Source organism: Notolepis coatsorum (assembly GCF_963971535.1).
Source record: "Notolepis coatsorum genome assembly, chromosome: 19".
Lineage (NCBI taxonomy): Eukaryota > Metazoa > Chordata > Actinopteri > Aulopiformes > Paralepididae > Notolepis > Notolepis coatsorum.
In genome coordinates this window covers 31,494,011-31,510,128 of record NC_140183.1, presented here as the reverse complement: position 1 = coordinate 31,510,128, position 16,118 = coordinate 31,494,011, and the positions used below count along the sequence as shown (strand labels likewise).

At 41.5% G+C, this 16,118-nt stretch overlaps 1 protein-coding gene across 1 annotated transcript in view; it reads left to right on the top strand.

Annotated features, from left to right (window-relative positions):
• The window catches only part of LOC311246444 (EF-hand domain-containing protein 1-like), a gene marked incomplete at both ends in the record, with an annotated part of 70,432 nt that overhangs the window by 50,003 nt on the left and 4,311 nt on the right, over window positions 1-16,118 (top strand). The window contains 2 exons of the mRNA XM_084336598.1: window positions 4,921-5,134; window positions 13,564-13,731. Of these exons, the coding sequence (XP_084192724.1) occupies window positions 4,921-5,134; window positions 13,564-13,731 (382 nt within the window). The remainder of the gene's footprint in view (window positions 1-4,920; window positions 5,135-13,563; window positions 13,732-16,118) is intronic.

Here is a 16,118-nt window from a genome sequence, read left to right as displayed (position 1 = left end):
ACGTCCAGCAGAACCTAGCTACCAAGCTAGCCGAGCTAGCCAAGATTCAAGCTAGGCTCGCCGGGGTTCGGTCTTGCGAAAGACGGAATAACATGGGAATTGCCGGTATACCAGAGGACACTGAAGGAACCCATTCATCAAGAACTGTTGGCTGGCCCTCCGGAACGTGACAAGCCCACTGCACTATATGACTAAACCACCACAAAAAGGACAGACGCCGAGAGCTATAAGAGGCGCGGGGGGACCCAGAAGCTACAGAGGGGAGCATGTCTATGTTCCCCGGGTCCGATGTTCCCTGGGTCCTATGTTCCCCGATTGATTGATTGATTGAAAATTTTAGACCACCAGCCCTGATTCCAAACTCTAACCTTAACCAACTTCGAAAGAGGGCCTAAGCTTAACCAGTTCGAAACAAGGCGGACATTAATAATTAATAAAATAATAAAAATTAATACAATTTTCAATCAATTAATCAATCAATCGGGGAACATAGGACCCGGGGAACATAGGGATGATCCCCTACAGAGGATGTTTTAACAACATGGTTGTCGAACATGTCTGGGACTTTAATTGTGGCAATGCTAAGCTATGTAACAAGCTCATGTTGAGTGGTCCCAAGACAACTATATTTCAATTACGAAGGCTCATAGTTGATGGATAACAGACACATTGAGGTTAAGCCAAGTCAACTGAGTTCCTTCATGTTATGACCATCAGACTCTTCAATTAAACTAGGTGAGCCACGTGCGTGTGCTAGTAAACTATTGCATTAAGCTAGCCTTCATGGTATGACCATCAAACTGTTCAATCAAGCTAGGTGAACCACATGCACCTGTATTGCATTAAGCTAGCCTAGCTATTTTAGTCCCAGGTTCATCTTTTAAGCTAGCGGGTTATAGCCTAGCGATTTTGATATGCAGGCTACAAGCCAACTATATTTAAATTACAATGGTTCATAGTTGAAGGATAACAGACACTATATTGAAGCCAAACTAAGTCAACTGAGTTCCTCCATTTGTGACCATTGGACTGTTAAATTGAGCTAGGACTAGGTCAGGGGTCAGCGACCTTTACTATCAAAAGAGCCATTTTTCCCCCTCCCACAAAATAAAATTCCTCTGGAGCCGCAAAACGAATTTACCCTTAAAATGAAGATAACAAGGGGGCGGTCAGGTGGCGTAGCGGAGATTGCGCTCGTCACCAACGCAGGAGATGCTGGGTTCGAGCCCAGCTCTCGGCGTTGCCACCAGCTTGGCTGGCCATTCACACTAATACAATAGACCTATCTCAAACCCTGCCCCTTTTCTTGATCCTCCAATCACAGCTGTCGCTTACCCGAGGAAGTCCGAGGTAAGCGACAGCTGTGATTGGAGGATCAAGAAAAGAGGGCAGGGTTTGAGATAGGTCCATTGGCAGTATTAGGGGGTGGGGAAGCTGGCGGGTGGGAAGCTGGCGTTGTGGACAGCGACGCCTACAGGTCAGGTCTCGGCGCTTGCTAAGCGGGGCAGGACTTGGTGGAGATAGCGTGCCCTCCCACGCGTTACACTTCACCAATGAGAGTCCTCGCTGCCAAGTGAAAAGACGTCACTGGCTGTCGGCGCACGTCTCGGAGGAAGCGTGCGATCGACTCGGGGCGCCCTTGTACCGACTCGTAGGAGAACATGCATACAGCAGCCAGGTAGGGGAGGGGGGGGAATTGGCACAACAACTAATTGGGACGGGGAGAAAATCAGAGAAATCAGAAACAAACAAACAAATTAAAAATTAAGATAACAGTGTATAACATTTTATATATAGTTATCCCCAAGCATACCCCACATTTAGCATAAAACGCCTGACAATTGCATACCCAAAGTAATTTGTTTTTTTTATACTTATAGCACACATTTTGTTGCATTAATGGAATTATAAACCAACTAAAAGAAAATGTTTGACTTTTTATTGCTGTTTTTACCTGTTATAACAAAGGAAAACCTCAAACTCTTATGAAGAGGAGAAAAAAGACTGGCTGTGTAGACCTATTTTTTAATAAAACACAGAAGAGGATACAAAACACTGGTGTCTAGACCGACTTTGAAATAAAACCCTGAACTATTCAGGTATATTTGAGTCCTTCCCTTATTTGTGGAACATTAATAAAATAAAAAGTAGTCCACTTTGAAAAAAAACTACCATGTGTAGACCTACTTTGAAATAAAACACAGAAGAGGAGAAAAAACACTGGCATCTGTAGACCTACTTTGAAATAAAACCCTGAACTATGCAGCTCTATTTGAGTCTTTCCCTTATTTGTGGACATTTTATAAAATAAAAAGTAGTCCACTTTGAAAAAAGACTACCATGGGTAGACCTACTTTTAAATAAAACCCTGAACTATACAGCTCTATTTGAGTCCTTCCCTTATTTGTGGAAAATCTATAAAAGAAATTTTTTATCTTTTGTTGTTTGCAAATTTCTCACCACATATCAGGCATACAGGTAAGCCTGCATCGTTAGTCATGAAAGCAAATTAATCTGTCCACGCTGAATTAAACCCTCTATTTTCCTCAGACTTTCCTTTTTTTGGATTTATCCATGGTTAGCTTACTGGGGGGTCGGAAACTCAAGATTAGCCACCTGCAGACGGCAGACTTTCCGTAGCCGCATTTCTGGCAGACGCTCTCCGATTGGCCGACGCCAGTTTCTACACTGGTTAGGCTTAGGCACTCTTTCGAAGTAGGTTAAGGTTAGAGTTTGTCTTAGAGCGTGACGGCAAGTTCTTTCGGCGGTTAAGCTTAGGCACTCTTTCGAAGTTGGTTAAGGCTAGCCGCTAGAGTTTGTCTTAGAGCATGGCGATAGAACACCAGGTAGTTTGCAGGCTGTTCGATGCGGAAATGGGCAAAGACACAGCTCATCACGCGATTGGGCAAACATGTCAGTGGCCAATCAGAGAGTGTCAGTCAGTGGCCAATCAGAGAGCGTCTGCCAGAAATGCGGCTACGGAAAGTATAGACGCGGCGAATATACGTACTGTATATTTTAGTTGATGAAATATTTTTTCATTTCAGTGTCACAGTATGACATCGATCTCCAAAATAAGAGATAAAAAAAATATATATATATATATATTTTTTTTACCAGGGAGCCGCAGCTGATTGGCTAAAGAGCCGCATGCGGCTCCGGAGCCGCAGGTTGCCGACCCCTGGATTAGGTGAACCATGTGCATGTGGCCAGGAAACTATTAAGCTAGCTGTTTGTCCCAAGCTCGTATTTTAAGCTAGTGGGTTATGTTGGGCTAAGCTGTTGAGCTCGCCCGTTAGCCTAGTGTTTCTGATATGCAAGCTACAAAGGCTAACATGTTTCAGGTTGGTTAATAGTGGACGGCCATCGGGTGGATAACAATTAACAATTATTGCTTTGCCAGGCAGTGTCTCGACAGCGTTCCGCTGCAGACACACAACACGTGACGAACTACCATATTAATACATGAGTAGTTTGATTATATCTTATGGTGTATATGTGGCGCACTCCTGTGCTCTATATGTAGCCTATATATATTTTCTTTTGTACACCTGGGGGTCATGTCTACTTCATATGTGCTGTAGAAACGTTCGGTTCACTTTACTGTTTTTGTTATTTTAAGACAAGTGGGGGTGTTTAATTCATTACGTTGTGGGATGAGGGGCGTCTACATGAATCTATGATCCCAATAGGAATTTATGTGAGTTTGACTAACTTTAGCAGGTTAGTCAATGGGGTTAAGGGGATAGGAACTAGGTTAAGGTCATTGGGGTTAAGGGGATATGAACTAGGTTAGGAGGACTAAGTAATACAGATGTAGAGTGAGGGAGGGGAGGGTGGGTTTTGTTGTTATTCATGTGTTGACATTACAGTAAATCTGCAGGTCTATATTCATGTGTTTACATTACAGTAAATCTGCAGGTCTATATTCATGTGTTGAGATTACAGTAAATATGCAGGTCTATATTAATGTGTTGACATAGTAAATCTGCAGGTCTATATTCATGTGTTGACATTACAGTAAATATGCAGTTCTATATTCATGGGTTTACATTACAGTAAATCTGCAGATCTATATTTATGTGTTGACATTGCAGTAAATATGCAGGTCTATATTCATGTATTGACATTACAGTAAATCTGCAGGTTTATATTCATGTGTTTACATTGCAGTAAATCTGCAGGTCTATATTCATGTGTATGTGGAAAAGGAAACAAATGTAAATAAAATAAAAATGTTATCACAAAAAAAAAGCATTGGGTATAACATTATTGCAATAAGCTCAATGAACACCGATAATATTTTACCAGAATTTATAATAATAATAATTATTATTATTAATTTAATTTATATAGCGCTTCTCAATAACCCGAAGTCGCTGACAGTAGTCGGGAGCAGGAGTACAAACAAAGAAACGAAAGCAAAGAAACAAAAACAAAAACAACAAAGAAAGCAAAGAAACAAAAACAAAAGGATCATGAGACCATGGGGGGAACAGGGGAACACTGGATTCTTCACGGACACGTGGACTGGCACTAATCGTTTCTAGTGGAAACCCTGATATACAGACTCATTTAAATTGGTTTATGTAAATGTACAATCAAATAAATCATCATCTTCTAATAGTGGATTTTCCACCATTTAGAATAGTTTGAAAATCACGTTTTTCCCTTGATTCTCATTAAACCGCATGGTTGGCATCTAGTGACCACCATGTTTAAAAGTATCAAAAACAGTCGGTAGCCCAAACCATGTGACCAGATTAAGGGCGTCGTCAAAAGGTGTAATTGAAGATTTGGGATCTACCCTGCTGTCAGCCTGAAATCTAGTTTTCGCAAAAGGTCAATCGCCCAAATCTTGTGTCTTCTGCATCTTAAACTGTTCCCAATGTCCTTCCCGTCCATCTCTTGACGTCTCAGGACTCCCAGAATCCCCAGGATGAGGGACGTCATTTCATCCTCTCCTACCACCTGTCCAACGACATGATCAGCATTTTCGAAAGGTCTACCCTCAACTCTGGGAGAATCGGCGGCAAGTTCCTGCAGATGACAAGCGTCCCTAAGCCAGGCTGCAGATTGGACAACCCTGTGTTCTACTCCCCTGCGGACCTTGCTATCGGAGCCACTGTGGAAGGTATGGTGTCTTTCAGTTCCTTTCTTCCTGCGGTGGCTCTCTAGTGGGGTTCAGGGAACCCCCAGGGGTATTTGAGGGAGGAGTTCCAGGGACTCAGCAAAAAGATTAATCATTTAATTAAATTATTATTATTCGCTCTCTAGAGCTTATCACAGTGGGATTGTGATTGAGTCAGAATGACTATTCATAAATATCTCCCCACCTACAGTATAGGTTATAGAAGTCTTTACTATATTAGACTCTTCTTAGATGGTGGTCAAGTCAAGTCAAGTCAAGAGTTTTATTTGTCACGGCATACAAGTATACAGTGAAATGCGGGGGGTCTTGCCCGCAACGATTGTGCATAGTACAGTAATACAATAATAAGAATCCAAGGGATGAGAATGCGACATTTGTGCAATAATACAAGTTATAAGAGTAAGACATAGGTATATGTACATGAGTTTTTCAAAAGCATGGTAAGACATGCTAGGTCCTGTGATAGTGCAATACACTGTTAGATATGGATGGGGCACTGGGTCTTATGTACACTACTATACAATGCTATACTATACAATCTACAGTTATACTATGTGTCCTTATGCTAGCTTGCTATCCATCTATTTACTATACAAGAACCACTCCTGTTCTTGTTTTTAAAGTGACCTTTCATTGTGTAAAGTGACCATAGTGTGAGCGTGTGCAGCATATGCGTGTGTTCATGTTAAAGTGACTGCTAGTGTGTGAGCATGTACAGTGTGTGTGTTGTGTGTGTGCTCATGTGTGCTTGTGTGTGGAGAGTTCAGTGTTCAAGACTCTGATGGCCTGGGGGAAGAAGCTGAGCCGAAGTCTCTCTGTCCTAGTTGCTGGGTGTCGCAGGCGTTTGCCTGTCACTGGGTCCATAGCTGAATTTGGGGGTCCTTGAGAACCAACGCTACATATTGAATGGTGTGCTGCTGTGACTGGGTTTCCCAGAACCAACATTACGTATTGAATGGTGTGCGGCTGTGACTGGGTTTCCCAGAAGCAACATTACGTATTGAATAGAGCTGTGAATCTTCACTGGCCTCACGATTAGATTAGATTTCGATTCTACGATGCATCTCGATGCAGCTCAATAATATATTACATGCTCAATTTTATAATCTATATTACTGCACATGGCTACTTTTTCATCAATTAATACAAGCAGTCAAATTTACTTTTATTTAGAAAGTCAGAATGTCAAAATAAATGTCTTTACTAGCCTTGCATGATACAGATACGAGAAAGGTATCTGGATACCCAGCTGTTGAAAACGGTTCAATACTCCATTTTATTAGTATCAATACTTTTAGAATAGCCTGATGCTGTATTTTCTATAAGTTGAGTGGATGCATGACCAGAGCACTAGCTTTAATAATATAATAATAATATATTTGATTTATAGGGTGCTTTATAGTTGTGGAGCAAATCCCAAAGCGCTACATTGTAAAATAAGTTAGAACATAAAAGCTAGCAAGAAAGTACATTTTTTTTTTTTATAATCGATTATGTTCTGTCACTGCATCGATGCAGAATCGTCCACGTCCGCATCGCGATGCATCTTAAAATCGGAAAATGTCCACACCCCTAAAAAAATTTAAAGTTAAAAAAATATAAATATATATTTTTTTGTATTGGACTAAGAGGTTGGCAGTCGACTACGGCTCCTTTCGATCGATTAGTCGACTATTCGACTAATAGGGGTCAGCCCTACTAGGCTTGAGTAAATTGTAATGAACCAAATGAGAATATCAATTCAATTTTTTTTTTTTTTTTTTTATCTTTGACTGTGAATAACACCATGCTAAAATTGACCAGACCTGAAAAATCTAAGCAAATGAATAAATGGAAGATTATTAAACAGAAGGTTTTGTAGATACAGTACTGAATTCTGCCATCCGGACACATGCAATTTGAAATATGATTATAGAATATCAGGCCTAAAATGGTTGTGATTAATTAAGATTACAAATCCTGTAATTAATTAGATACATTTTTTTAATCGCCTGACCGCACTAATAGATATGTATTGTGACAGACTCAGTCTGGGGTGTTATGAGCTGTCACCAGATTGGAATTAACAAAACACACGGCACAAGGTAGAAGCGAGTTTAACAGCAGTTGTATTGCTGTTAGGGGGAAAGGAGAGGTTAGTGATATCGTCAGCCAGTCCGTAATGCATGAGAATTGTCTTGGTCCGTTAGCGGGTAGTTCGGTACACAAAGAGCGGTTCTCATATCGGCATGATCCGGGAGAAGAGACGGGGGGGTTGGGGGGGGTCCTAGTCCAGAGTCTGTGGGGGCAGAGTAAGAGAGGGGGGAGAGCTGGGAGAGAGTTCAGCTTCCTGACAGCCTGATGGATGAAGCTGTCTTTCAGTCTTCTAGTCCTAGCTCGGGGGCTCCTCATTCTCCTCCCGGAGGGCATGAGACTGAAGAAGCGTTGTGAGGGGTGGGTGATGTCGCCCACGATGCCTAGTGCTAGCGTAGTGCTTTGCGGGCCAGCATGTATTATAAATGTCCTGGAGGGAAGGGAGGGGGGCACCAACGATCCTCTCAGCTGTTCTGACTGTGCGCTGCAGTGTCTTGCGGCAGGATGCCGTGCAGCCACCGTACCATGGGGTTATGCAGCTGGTCAGGAGGCTCTCGATGGTGCCCCGGTAGAAGGAGCACAAGATGGGAACTGAGGCTCCAGCTCTTCTCAGTTTGCGGAGGAAGTAGAGGTGCTATTGAGCTTTCTTGGCCAGTGATGCAGTGTTGGTGTTCCAGGAGAGGTCCTCTGTGATGTGCACACCCAGGAATTTGGTGCTGCTCACTCTCTCCACCACCGCACCGTTGATGGTCACTGGAGGGTGCTGGGTGTGCACTCTCCGGAAGTTGACAACAACCTCCTTTGTTTTCTCCACATTGAGAATGAGGTTGTTGTTCCCGCACCACATGGTCAAGTTGGCTCACCTCGTCCCTGTAGTGAGACTCATCATTGTTGTTAATGAGCCCAACCACAGTTGTGTCGTCCGCAAACTTCACGAAGAGGTTGGTGTTATGTGTTGGTGTGCAGTCGTAAGTCAGTAGTGTGAAGAGTAGGGGGCTGAGCACTAGGGGTGTAAGTAATGATACACAAAAAACACGGTTTGTATGTACCTCGGTTTTGAAGTCAAGGTTCGGTACGGGTTTTCGGTACAGTGGGGGAAAGTTTAAATGTACGTTTATTTATTTTATTTGGCTTTCCATGTTCCACTCAGGGGTGATGCAGTAACTGTTAACAGTAACACATCCTGCGCCAAAAACGAGTTTACTCGTTATTGCCCGCCAATCTAATAATGCCAACAACGAGTTTACTTGTTTTTATGATCGTTATTTGCTTTATTCGCTATTGGTATTCATAATTCATCCAGGAAGGCTCCGGGAGCCAGCTGGACCCTGTCTGATATTTCAACGCCTCAATACCGCCGCCTGGTGGATTTCGGGCGAGTTGCACTCCACTCTAAACCGGATGTGGCGCTCTGTGCATCAGGGAAAATCCTCTGGCAGAGATATCTTGTTATGTTGATCAAGACAAACACTCGAGTGCATTTGATCGCTTTCGAGACACAAGAATCAATTTGTTTTCGGCGTTTATTGCGTCATACAAACGGAAAACGGATATAGCAGATTTTTTTTTCCAGACGCATCGGCCACAGGTAAGAGGAATCTAACGTTAATTCCAGCTTGATTGTCCATTTATTTCATTGCAATCCATCTGCTCAACGTATGATGTCTTACTAAGGAAAGCCATTACTGACAATCAAGGAATCATAAACGACCCCCCCCCCCTTTATGCTCCATGATGGAGCATAATGTATACCGGGCATATGCATTTGAATTTTTTAATATAGCGTGTATAGGAACGAAACGCCAATTGATTATGTGTAATATGCGTCGGGGCCTATAACTCACGTTCTAGGAATTACTGCTATACACTCAAAACATACTTATATTCACGACGGTACTAACACGACAATGTATGAATGGAAAAATATAACGTTCCCAAATCCGGAACGATAGATACCCGATGTTGAATGGGCCATAGTAATTTCGATATAGCTATAATATTTAAAAAGTTATAGCCCTGCAAAGAAGGTGAGCGACTCCATAGGCTTACAGCACTGGCAGAGAGTGGTATAAGATGGGCATACTGCATGGCACAGAATGTGTTAACACTTTCAGCGCCAGCCGTTTTAGTTATCCTTGTACTCAATGGGCCACCGCTGTAAGAGATAGGGATTTTCACTGTGCGTCGCGTGAAAAAGATTTTTTTTTTTCATGTTCGCATGTTATACCGTGGTGAATATTGTATAGTTTCAGAGTGATCCTGGATTCCTGGCTAATTCCTGGTAACTGTGTTATGGCGCGATATGTGAATTTTGCTAAAAGCGTTCGCGTTGCTCGCCTGGACACGCTACTATTTCCAAATCAAAGGTATTTGCTTTGATGCTTTGATCGTCAGTAATGGCATTAGTTTTGAATACTACATACGTTGATCGCCTGGATCGATATGAAATCATTGTAGGATCAAGGTGGAATTGACGTCGGATAGTCCTTACCTTTGATCGGGGTTATTCCAAAAAGAATATTCCAATTGTCTGGTCGCGATTTCCAGTATTGATGTCGATCGGGTCCCTGACATGAAGTGGCACAAGATATGCCTCAAGTGTGCTGAACGTGTTTCGAAGTGGTCGGATGAAGCGATTTACTTGGCTTGGTCTAAATTATCCACCCGGATGAAATTAGATGTGACACACAGTGTGTGAAATAAGGTTTCAAAGGGTGGGCGATACTGCCACCTAGCAGGATGCGGCCGGTATTGCACTCTCGGGATCTCAGAATGATTTCCTATGTTAACACAGAGGTCTGTGACACTGCATATAATAAAAAAAATTGAATAAAAGAAAAAAGGATCTAAAAACGAGTTAACTCGTCTTTGGCGCTCAACGCATGGCGGCCAAAAACTAGTAAACTCATCTTTGGCACTGAAAGTTTTAAGTAGGGCTGTCAATGAATATTCTATATTGAAATGAATAATCGACTTGTAAAAAAATATATATATATATATTAGTGCTGTCAATCGATTAAAATATTTAACTCGATTAATCGCATGATTGTCCATAGTTAACTCGCGAGTAATCGCAAATTAATATTTTTTTTTTCTACCTTAAACGGATATTTTTCAAGTTCCAAGTTTTAATACTCTTATCAACATGTGAGTCAACAAATGCTTGCTTTATGCAGCCATTTAACACAAAAGGATGACCCTCATGCATTGCAAATTTGCATCAAATTCAAAACAGAGTGATGCACAAAATAACTTAAAAGAAAATAATAATTTAAAACAATGAATAAAGTGTGCATGAAATAATAGGGGAAAGAAAACGTTAGGAACTTGTTACATTCACCCACACAAGGGCTGAGTAATAATCACACACCCCCCCTCTCTCTCTCAGCTCTCTTTCTCTCTTGCCCCTTCCTCATCTCTCTCACCCCCCTCTCTCTCTATATCTCTCACACACACACACACACACACACACACACACACACACACACACACACACACACACACACACACACACACACTTCAGAAACAAACATATTATCAATGAGAGCATCAATAATACACCTGAGTGAAGTCTAGTAAAAAAAAAAAAAAAAAGTTAATCGTGAGTTAAAAAAAATAGTGGCGTTAATAGAATCGGGCGATAACGCGTTAATACCGCATTAACTTTGACAGCCTTAATATATATATATTAGTGCTGTCAGGTGATTAAAAAATGTATCTAATTAACACTTTGGGTGCCGGGAACCGTCTTTAGACGTCTTTGCTGGCCATGCTAAAGTTGCCGGAGGACGCGTTACGTCGTCCTTATATCAATATTTCAAAAATCTGCGATCGGATTCATATGTCCCCTCCGCTGGCCTGAGATCCACCAGCAGGACCCACTGAGCTCTCTGGCGGTTCAGGAGCGCCATCTGGTGGCCGATCGGCGCAATCGCCAAACAGGATGTGCCATAGAGGTTGTGCTAGACGTCCGTAGTACTTCCGGGCGCTCGCTATAGGTCATGGGACTCTGGCTCGTCACGCTACACAGTGATCGATTGGCAATAACTCGATAAACAACATGATTTGGACGTATATACCATTATACAAGCTGGAGATGGACCGGGTAAAAATATATCCCATAATGATAAGATTTCTACTCTACGATGATTGCCCAACGGCGCGCGGAGACTGGGGTGAGTTTCAGCGTGTAACGTTACCGTCTTCGATACTAACTGCTATTATCAACATTTGACCCACATTAGATGATTGGTATAACGCTGCCCACGGAATTATAAACGCCCCCTCGCCCATCCGGTCAACATCAGATGACGTGTAGTAACTTCTAGAAGTACGTCTAGTTGGAATTTTTTATATCGCGCTGATTGCCATCAAACTGTATTTCATCATCAATATAATGCATTTGGGGCTATATATCACGTTCTGGAGAAAGCTGCAGAAAGAGATGAAAACATACTTATACATTAGACCATACTTTACTATGAATATGTGAATGAAAAAGTTTAACGTTGCTACACAATGAACAATACATATAGGACTTTGAATGGGCCCTAATAATGGCAATGTAGCAATAGAATTTAAAAAGTTATAGCCCTGCAAAGAAGGGGACTTTCTCCATAGACAAATAGCGCTGGCAATCTATGGTATATCATGAATTTAACCTTAGGCAGCCAAAGTGTTAATTACAGGATTTGTAATTAATTCATCTAATTAATCGCATTTGAATCGCATAACCACCGGTCTTGTTTACTGTCCCATATTTATTCTTTTTTAAATTGAACTTGCCGTTCAAAGGTCCCAGCAGTTTGAGGGTGACGCCATCATGTTCCAGCAAATTCCTTTGTTTGTTTGTTTGATAGACAACGCATGTGGAAGGAAGTGGCGCAGCCAAAAGTGAGTGTAGTCTTTTGAAGGAAGAGACCCAGTGCTTTCGATGGGCTTTCGAATTTCGAAAGACTACACTACCCAGCTCACGCCAGCCCCTGTCAATCATCTGACTTCTGGATTAACTTTTTTATTTCTCTTATTTTTCGGGATTATCTCCCACAAACCTGAATGTTATTGCCATAAAACAGAACGCAGTTAGTCTCTCTACCTTTCTGTGAACGTCTAGCAAAAAATGGCGTTGCAATCTGATCTGGATGGCAGAATTCAGTACTGTATCTACAAAACCTTCTGTTTAATCATCTTCCCTTTATTAATTTGCTTAGATTTTTCAGGTCTGGTCAATTTTAGCATGGTGTTATTCACAGTCAAAGATAAAAAAAAATATATAAATAAAATTGAATTGATATTCTCATTTGGTTCATTACAATTTACTCAAGCCTAGTAACAGACAGTATTTCTAACACTGGGAATACATTCCCTGAAATCCATAGATGTCCCTAGAATCAGATACCAAGAACATGCAAATGGACAATTAAAAAAAAAAAAAAAAGTCTGTAAATGTTTATTCTACGTTCTTATCGAATGAATGAGATTTTTTTTAATCACATTTTCTTTGTGCGTTAATTTTCATAACGCGATAATTTGCTGTGTAATTAATTAATCTAATTAACGCAATAAACTGACAGCCCTAATATATATAGAGAGAGCGTGTGTGCATTCGCCACACTATGAGGCTATGCTAAATTACAGGTAATCTCTGTGTTGTGTGTGGGCTGAACGAACATTCATCCCTTTGCGTAAGTTATATTTTGGGAAGGGGCCCGGGGTGAACTTGGAGTTTTGAATAAAATTCTGCATGCAAAAAAAAGTTCTGCATGTGCGTTCCGTTGCATTTGTTCGGTACACAGCGGGATGTAGGCAGTGATTGTCTCTGTATATTCATGGTTGTTGGTGTGATGGTTATAGGTGGCTGTCTGCTTAAACATATCCCAGTCTGTGGTGTCAAAGCAGTCTTGTGTACACAAGGTCCAGTGTGTTTTTCCCCATGTAGGAAAATCAACATGTTGTTGAAGTTGTGGGCATACAGACTTAAGGTTTGCATGGTTGAAATCGCCAGCCACGACAATAAATCCATCTGGATGGGCTGTCTGTTGCTCACTGATGGCGTTGTTCAGTTCCCATAGTGACGGGAAATAAACTTGGGCCCAAGCAACACAATTCCATTGAAAAAGGTCTATAGTGTCAGCCAAATGTTGATGAGTCTATTCAAGAAAACAAGATAATTGACGCTACTCTGATTTGTCTTTTTTGCTTGTTTGTTATTAGTGTTGTTTTTTCTCCCCACCAACAGGAAATAGTTTGTTTGTTTCGTTTCGTTTTACTCATTCTCTGTCTTCCTTTAGTTTTCTACCACCGGTTTGTGCTGACTGACCCATTCTCTCTTCCTTTAGTTTTCTACCACCGGTTTGTGCTGACTGACGCCGACCACTATGTATTGAAATACCTGGAATCCATCTCAGACCAGATCCCCGGGCGCACCCTGGACTCCCTGCGTCACAGGCTGGGTGTGGAGCCAGACCAGGGGCCTACAGATGCCCTGTCAGGAATGGGCCAAATGGGTAAAAACCAGCTAAGTTAACATGGTGCTTATGGTGCTTTCACACCAGCCTTGTTTAGTGGTTCATTTTGGGTTAGTGTGAATGCCAGAATCAAACACATGTCTGCAACAAACAAAAGCACCCTGGTCCACACATTTGAACTGGTCTCAAACCCTGGAGGGGTTCGTTTGAGGTGCGAAAGCAATTGGATCAAAAGCAGGAGAAGATCAGAAAAATCATGCATTTAATCATGCTGATTGGGCAGTTTTTTGTTGACATTGCCATACTGTATATTTAGAAATGTGTGATTTTTCATCATTACAATGTTATTATTTTCGCTGCTGTAATTTCAAAATATCCCAAAATGTTGTGATACTAAACTAATACCTTGCATGCATAATTCAGTTCACAATAGCCTAGAGTAGTGCATAAATGTATCACAGACAGTGAATTGGAAAATGTATCCGTAACCATTTGTACAAACCAAAGTGGAGATCACAAGATTATACTTTAGTTCACATATTCATTAGGATTCAAGATTATGTCCAATAAAACTCTGCATGATACAACATGGCTTTGTTGAGAACGTTTGGTTAAATTTGTCAACTGGCAACGTGAAACATAACCAAACTAATAAAAACTGCAATTTCACTTTTGATTCTGGCCATTTCCAACACATTCTGGTGTGAAACTGCCCTCACTCTCTGTCCAACTCAATACTAGAGTTCTTTGGGGGGACAATATTTTTTTTATTTATACATGGTACAATGTATAATATAATGTACAATATAAGATTGCTGCCACAAATGTTTGATTTAGATAATGTCATTGGGGATGGGCATTTAAAGTCATTTAGTAGTCGAGCACTAGTCTCTAATGCATTCAAACAAGTAATTGTGAAATAAAAGTAGACTGTCTAAATCAGAATTAATTTGGATAATGTAGAGATGTAGGCTAGTACATCACCATAATGCAGCCTAGAGGTTTGATTCTCTGCCTGGATCTGAACCGGGTCGGGAACCATGGGTTGGGCTGGGCCAATCTGGGTCATATATAACATCATAAACATAAGAAAATGTTGAAAATTTGATTTAGATTGACAAAATTATAATATAATTATAAATATAATGGATAATAATGGAAATACAGTGTCACCTAGGGGCCTTAATCTTTTTATGATGCATCAAAACCAACACTGATTTCGGTGACAACATTAACAACGGCAGCCATTTTACAGTGTACCAGCCAAATGACCATCATGGATGTTGATTTGAATACAGTAGGTAATGAACATTCTATCAGTTCCAAGTTCTGTGGAATTATAAATAGGGATTATGTCAGACCGGCATCACGTTATCAGCACTGATGTTTTGGGGGGAAAGCACCTTGGGGAGTAAACAGGGTTTAGGCAATGTTTGCTCACATTCTACAACTTTAGGACAGAACAAACGGTGTCCATTCCTCCTCTCTTCCTCAGGTGACAGTGATGTAGCAGTGCTCTCCTCTTGATGGAAAGGTGGCTTCTCCAGTGTTACTACCGCTGCATCTCATCTGACCCCTGGCTTAATGACCTTAAGGACTGTGCAATAAGGCCCATTCATATCTATCAATCAGAATGATCTGTTAAACCCAGATTCGGCTCAAACAAGGGACTAAACACGTTTCGCAATTATGCCACATCAATGTGGAACGCCCTACCCAAAACTGTAAAGGAATGTGAATCACTACCCACCTTCAAAACCACTCTCAAAAGAACACCTACGGGAGACTGCAATTCAAAACTGGCCCCTGTAAATGTCCTAACCCAACCCCCTCCAATGTACAGTAAATGACCAAGTATGGTTGTCAATATTCCAATGTACAGTTTTTTTTTTTAAACTTAATTTTTTATCGTTTATCGCTTTTCTGGTCAAGCATGACCGACAGAAACAGGTTGAAATGGGATGTAGAGCAGAGGAAGACACTCTGAGAAAATACGGCGGGTCCGGGAATCGAACTCGTGTACCCCAGATCCGTGACGAGCACGGTTTTCCCCGACGCAGAAATAGCGCCGAGATATGCGGTGAGCTACGGGAGCTCCCCTCCAATGTACAGTTTGTTGTACAGTGTCCCCCACCCACCCCTCCTACCCAACCCCCCACCCCACCCACCTCCAATGTACAGTCCCCCCCCCCACCCACCCAACCACCGCTTTCTCTGGTCTGCATCCCCTTAACAATTGTATGTATTGAGCTGTACTGTACCCATTCTGCAATCTGTTAATAAAGTTTTCAATCAATCACTCAATTAATCAATCAATAAAAAGCACTATCATACCACTGGTCCTGTTGCTTCTGAACTGTGTGTTTGTTGTCTGCCAACCAATGGACAATTTATATAATGCAATAGGTCAAGGTCAAGGTCAACTT